Source organism: Gastrolobium bilobum, unplaced genomic scaffold (genome assembly GCF_033153095.1).
Source record: "Gastrolobium bilobum isolate Gb01-03AN ecotype WA unplaced genomic scaffold, APGP_CSIRO_Gbil_v1 utg2366, whole genome shotgun sequence".
NCBI lineage: Eukaryota > Viridiplantae > Streptophyta > Magnoliopsida > Fabales > Fabaceae > Gastrolobium > Gastrolobium bilobum.
In genome coordinates this window covers 34,791-42,160 of record NW_026897169.1, presented here as the reverse complement: position 1 = coordinate 42,160, position 7,370 = coordinate 34,791, and the positions used below count along the sequence as shown (strand labels likewise).

Sequence of the window (7,370 nt, the reverse complement as noted above, 5' to 3'; positions counted from 1 at the left end):
TTCTTTTTTAAGTAAATAACTCAAAGTCTCTATTTGTGTTTTGGTTTAATACCAATGTTAGCTCAGTAGTTTTATCCTCCTCTATGGAATAACTTCTTTATCCCATCCAACCTCAAATCTCACACCTTCATTTCATTCATCTCTTCGTTCCATAGTGTTCAACATCAAGCCATACAAAATAGTTTAGCAAGCACTTTTACCTCTACTCGATTTTTAATTTTCATGCAACGAAAATTGTGCTCTCAATTTGTTTTCTTTGAACATCTTATCATTTTCCTTTCTCTATAAGTGCGTCAATACTTTCCTTTTCTGAACAGGGGAAGATTTTGAGCAAGATATGCAATTTAAAAACTATCATCACTGACTTTTTATACAGCACAACGAGAACCATAAAACCCCAGGAACAAACCTCACACATAATATTAGACTGTGTTTTTGCACATAACAGAAATCTGCTGCCTTCATTTGGCAACATCACACCCATATAACTCAATCCCATCAAAGTTTTAAATTTATTACATAATGCAGCATATTCACTGAAAACTCTGGACTAATATTTCACCAAAAATATGAACAGATAAAATCAGCACCATCTTTAAATCCACACTTCAGCAAAGGAGCCCAGAACTGTATTCTTCAAACTTCACGATACAAGGATGACCAAAACTAAAAACTCCAGACCAGTTCCTGTACAACAGCCAAACGAATTGTCTTTTAGAGACTCCAAGCAATTAAATTTTCCATATGATGGTTTCATTAAATATAACATTCAACATAAAGTGGGAACAAGAGAATTTATTCTCCAGTTTTATTGAGCATGCTTGTATGCCCATGATTCCAATATCCAAATTTCAAAGTTAATAATGTGGCGAGGCCTAGGAAATGATTGTTCAATGCACAACGAAACAATTACAAGATTATAAACAGAAGAGAGATAGCCTGAGATTGATTTTTATATAGAAAAATGGAAAAATAGACTGAATGAAATTGAAAGTCATACTTAAATGATAAGTTGAATTTAAAAAAAGAAGCATTCAAACAAGAATAGGAGAAAGATATATATACCATCATTTATTACCAGACATGTTTAACCGGTAGATTATGCTGAGTCATCCGAACATAAATCGATCACTTTGGACTGCAGATCCTTCAAACAAATCATAATTGAAAATTATTTTGTGTAAAAGTAGCTACTTAACCAGACTGTAAAATTTGGAATATCAATTGAGACTTAGAAGTAGGCAAACCTTATCAACCTTGTTAACCATTGCTGAATCAGCTTCGTCATTCACCTGAACCAATCAATTTGTCAAAGATACTGTAGGAATCTCAAATTTGAAAGAAAAAGAGCATCAATCTCATTTGATTATAGCAAGCGATGAGTTGAGGGTCGCAGTATATGACAATGGATGTGAACAAAAAGCAGTTCACAGACTAGGCCCCAATTCCACCTCTTCCCTCATCTTTGCTTATACTCAAAACAGCTTATTGACTGTCATCGTCAAGAAGTGGTTGTGATGTGATATTATGCGAGTCAGAAAATTGAGAAGCTTTGTTTCATGCCCTTAACAACTCATAAACATTGAAACCAGATATTATATATGTTAAGTATGTAAATAAAATGAATGACAAGTGAATCTAAGAAGCTGAAGAATAAGAAATCTTAGTTGAATGGATTTGCAAAAGCAACAATTGGGTTCAATTGTACCCAATAATTACTATGTAAAGTGTTACAAATGCCCAAGTATAACTGTACAAGGGTGTCTCAAGAGCCGATAAATAACAATTTTGAAACTTCAATGGATAGTTTCTTAGGACCTAAAAAACAGCCAGCCAGAATAAATTTTGAAGGGAATAAATTTCAATATTGACATATACCAAAATAAAAAAATAAAAAAAATCAACATTGTTGCCACTGTCCCGTTACCTTCATTTTAGCCAAGTCATAGGCCTCCTTATCCAAAGCTGCTTGGTGGGCACGGTCCAACACTCTTGAACGAAAAATAAATGGATGTTTCTCCTGAAGAGAAAGAGAAATCATGCTCCAAAGGAACTCAAATTTTGATATTGAAGAAACAAAAATGGGGTAGGTTTTTACCTGCACCGACATGCTTTTCCACTTTTCAAACCCCAGCCTTTCAATTACAATCTCATTTTCCATCTCGTAACCCTTCTTAAAGCTTTCCCTGAGAAAGAAAGCTAATCAATATAGCATGACTTTTACCATAAACCAAGCATGAAAAAAAACCTCCATTCAATTATGAAACACAGGAAAAAAAAAATTAATCTCAAAGATCATATTTTTAAAAGGAAAACATGGCTATGCAGAACAGAATCTCAATTAAGAACAAGTTTGAACATGAACCATTATTAAAAAAAAAAACAGTATCATAAAATAGAACACTCCATAAATGACAGATGAGCAAAATTTGAAATTTCATCAGCACTCCATTAACCAAACAACATGGCGTTAAAGACAAATTCAAAATAAAATTCAGAGTGAGGAACTGAGACGCATTACATAAACAGACGGAAAGCCGAAGCGGGCTGGTTGTTAGAACCTTGAATGATTTGGGGAACATATCGATTCCCGTCTAGACCCTTGAATCTCTTGGCGTCCATCTTGGTTTCACAATGGTGCAAATCAGCCAAGGCAACAACCACAGATACCCCACATGTTCCACTGCAAAACAATCCAATGTATATATACACAAAACACTCAAGCCTCAGTGTGTTGAAGGCATGAACAAGAACCTCGAAAGTAGAAAAAAAAAAAAAAAAAACAGACATACAAGGAAACCGCGTTAAGAAAAAAACAAACTTTTAATGTTTTCCATTCATGTAACTGAGGCCCACACGAGGAAGAAACATACCATTTCTGAAAGGCGCTTCCATCAGGAGCACGACGAAAAGCACACACTCTCTTCCGGGGTCTCGGTGCTTGGGCCATTAGAGCGTTATTACATGCAGTGTTGTGTGGACTAGGTTGTCGCTTCTGTAACAACCTTCCAAATCATGCATTTGATGATCATCGTCATCATTTAGAAAAATAATTAAATTGATCGGTTGTGTGTATTCGAACGTTGTACTGAACAAAACCGTTCAATTCTTCCCGAAATGCCGCCTATACCTGCAGAAAGCAAAATATCACCGCCACCACCATGTGAATTTCGTTTGCCTCCCAAAAGTTTTACTTCTTTTCCTTTCATTTTCTTTTTTTTGTAAAGAATAAAAAAAAAAAAAAAATGCATAAACTTTTTCCCGCTGTTACCCAAATTTAAGGAGCGCAAAAACGTGATGGGGCACTTGTTTGTTTAAAGGGTTACGATTATTTCCTTTTATAATGAGATAAATAATTTTTTTACACACATATAAAGGGGTGGGTTCCATCACTCTTTTTTTCTCTCTTCTCTTACGTATAGATTCCACTTGTAATTTTATTTCTATAACATGAGATGATCACTCTGCTACGACATAAGAAAAATATCAGAGCAAGTAAGTGATTTTGATTAATTTTTAAGAATAAATAATTTTTTGTTTTTTACGAGATTTATGAACTATAAATCAATATAAACATATATTTATTTTAAAATTTTGTATTTATTTCATGAGAAATTATTATGTGTTTTTAGAATAAAAGGAATTTTTATTTATGGAAAAAATATTTATTCTATTAAAATACAGTCATCTTAATTAAAATTATTATTTTTTATTTAATATTTAAATTAAAAAACTCTCATTTTCTTCTACCATGATTTCTGTTTTTCTTACTATAAATAAAATATAATAATTTTGATTAAAATAACACAATTTTTTTTTATAGCAAAATAACACAATTTTATATCATTTAAAAAGACAAATATTAATATAATACTATTAAATAAGTATCACATTAATTATAATATTAAAAATATAATTGAAATAGTAAATATTAATAAATTATATAACTAAAGTAGTACACATTTGTTTAATTTAAAAATCATGTATATTAATTGGGAACGGTTATATTTACTATCATTTTAGGTTTATTACCTGATTTTCGATCAATTTGAAATCAACAGTTATAAAAAAAAAATGCCGTTGATTTCAAATTGATCCAACAGTAACCAATTAAATAATAAGAATAATAACCTAAAAATAATAGTAAATATAATATTTCTCATATTAATTTATTCATGTGGAATCTTTAAATTTAGTCTACTCGTTAAAAGCTGCAGTCGTGTATTAGAAACGAGTTAAAAATGTAACTCAATTCTGATTATTTAAAAAAAATTCACATAAAATGGAAGTGTAGGAGGTAGACTTGAGCCTTGAAGGGGGAAAATACTTACTGTCTCGTGAAATAAAAGATTATCTTGTCATGAAGTCGCTAAAATAAAATCAATGTAATGATTAATATATAATGATAAATAGAAATACATAAAAAATAATATATTTTTTATTTTCCAGTGCTTCCCTAATAATGCATTTCACTTGGGCATATCTTACTGTGCAGTGCATATTCTTTAAATGTGAAATTAATTTCTTGGATTACGGAGTATTATATTTGGAACCCAAATATTTTACCTTTTCTAATAGTTATGTTGCATTGATACCGACACGAGATATGTGATACGACATGACACGATACTTCGACATAATTCTAAAAAATGTTAAATTTCAACACGTTAGGATACATTTTTATATTAAATAATATTTTTAACTTATGTCATGTATATTATATTTAATATTCAATAATTTAACAAAAAAAATAAAGATAAACTTATAATTCTCTTCAATTTTGCAAAGAATTATAAGATATCCCAAATATTTATATTAAACTCAATAAAATAGTAATGGTAATCCAACAAATCTAATAATTGAAACTAAAAATGCAACACAACGCAACTATTGAACTCTTTTTTGAGTCTTTGCAACGCGTGTTGGAGTGTCGGGGAGTATTAGATTGTCAGGGAGTATCGAAAAGTGTCAAACACAATATATTAGGGTTTTTTAAGTGTTGGTGTATCATAGCTGGGGTGAAACTGGGTCGGGCCGGCCTACAGGGGCCTACGGCTCGGTGACCTAGTATATTTCGTAAAATAGGCCGGGCTTGAGCCTTGAAAAAACTTGTTTAATAAATAGACCGTAGGTCCATTTTCACAAGGCCTGGCCTATAAGCCTACAGGCCGGCTTATATTGTACTATTTATTTTAAATAAAATAGAATAAGTATGTCTTGAAGAAAAAAATAAAAGATATAAATTTAATCAATTGCATTTATTTATAACTTAATTATATTCGATTATATTTTAATATAAATCTGACTTTATTTCTTATGTAGGAGGAACCAACATTTCAGCATGTTAGATTGTGTATATGAATATATTAAAAGATTTTTAGGAGAAGTTATACTTACTACAAGCATCATGATGTGTTTGTTAGATTCATGTAGTTATTTTAATTTACATAGTATGAATTTGTTTGTTAGATCTCATGAAATATATGTTATTTAGTTTGAACATTTTGCTTTTGAAAGTGACTTAAATGCATGTTGTGATGAGTTTTATTGTGATTCATGATTTTGTTTGGACGTTAAAATTGTGATTTTTGGTTTAGTAACAAAATTTGAGTATTTTGTAAAGTTGATTCATGGTTCTGCTTGGAAGTTAGAAATTAACAGACTAACAGGCTAGGTTAGGCCATTTATTTTTTTATAAACTGGTCAAGTCAGGCCAATAGTTAGACTCCTACTAGGATTGGGTCAGGCCAAATTGAAATTTTTTGATATAGACTTGAGCTTTTCGAAGCAAAAATTGGCCCAGCTCAATCCACTTTCACCTGTAATCATAGCCTAATAGTGCATTTCCCTTGCCAGTATGCCAAATCCCTAAGGTTACATGAAAGGGATGAATCACACAACAATTTTTTTTTATTTTATATTTTCGTCATACTATTATATCAATTTATTATAAATTGTTAATTTCAAATTTAAAATGTTAAATTAATTACAAACAATTATCTAATCAAATCACAATCAACTATAATGGGAATTTGAATTTATATATCAGGACAAAAACAAGATCACAAATCATTTATAAAAAAAAAAAATTTATCACTGAAAAAAGTTAACTCAATTATTATTTAGATTTGAATTAAAATTTTATTTTATTATTAAAGTTAGTATTAATGTATGTATGTGTGTCTATACAAGAGGTTGAATTTATTAATATATTCAAGAGAACAAGGCTTCCAAACATGTAATATATTTTATTTAAAAATTGTAGTTATAGTATAAATATAAATATCTAAACTATTGAACTTTTAGGAAAATAATAACATTTAAAGAAATATTTTATGAACAAAATAAAATAAAAAGTTATTATTGGAATTGAAATTGGATTTTAGTTTTAATATTCGAAATTAATGAGACAGCTGTGTTAAAGAAGTAAGAATTTGGCGGGAAAATGATACTTGACCATTAACTCTACCTAAATGAAATGTGTTCTATTAATTTGTATACAACAATATATAAAATCTTAACTGATCACATCTATAATAACTAATAAGCAAATAAGTATACTAATAAACAAGCCTTGAAAACTTAAACAAATTATGATCAGAATTTGAATTAATTTCGCATTTAAAAAGTAAAATAAAATTTGATGTGCGTTGAAAGTTAAATACAGGAGTCCTTTCGTTTGTAAATTTTGAAATGATGAAAATAATAAAATTTCATTTTTATTAATTTAAAAAAATGAAATGAAAATATTATGATGCTTTTATAATTATTAATAAAAATATATCAGCCAAAAAAATTAAACTCAAAACACACCTGATATGTTTTGTGGGCTGAACCCATAAAACGTCTGGTGTGGATACTTTTATTATGGCAGATATGAAGTTGTGGATGAGGCCTAACTTAAGTTTCCTTTGTAAAGACCACAATAACCCGACCCAAAAAGTAACAGATACGAAGTCAGAACAGTCACGTTACCATGGGTTCAAATATCATGAAGTTTTAAGAATGTAGTCAATTAATATATAATTTTTAAAGGGTAATATTTTTCTTATGTTACATAAGAGAAGTATTATTTCTTATTTCATATTTTTTAAATGGGTCTGGCAAGAATTTTTTTTTCTCACCTTTAACTTTTTTCTCTCTTCTATTTATTGTTTGAGTGAGAGATAACACGTCTCTTATACAACATAAGAAAAATATTATCCTTTTTTTAATTACTCGATTGATATAATTCCAATCCTTGGAACTTCCATATCATTTGACCATGGATGTATCGATTATGATAAGGAAACTTTAATTAATTTAAAGATTAAAAACATTACATGTAGCAAGTCTTTCAAAATTGATTATAAGAAACTTCAACAATTCTA

At 29.5% G+C, this 7,370-nt stretch overlaps 1 protein-coding gene across 1 annotated transcript; it reads right to left on the bottom strand.

Moving 5' to 3' along the window:
• Positions 1 to 1,220: 1,220 nt before the first annotated feature.
• Positions 1,221 to 2,950, bottom strand: LOC133304651 (high mobility group B protein 3). Its single transcript, XM_061504701.1, has 5 exons — positions 2,874 to 2,950; positions 2,522 to 2,683; positions 2,099 to 2,186; positions 1,928 to 2,020; positions 1,221 to 1,292 (listed from the first exon to the last, which is right to left on the bottom strand). The coding sequence occupies exons 1-5, from the start codon at positions 2,948 to 2,950 to the stop codon at positions 1,221 to 1,223; spliced, it is 492 nt and encodes a 163-aa protein (XP_061360685.1).
• Positions 2,951 to 7,370: the final 4,420 nt, after the last annotated feature.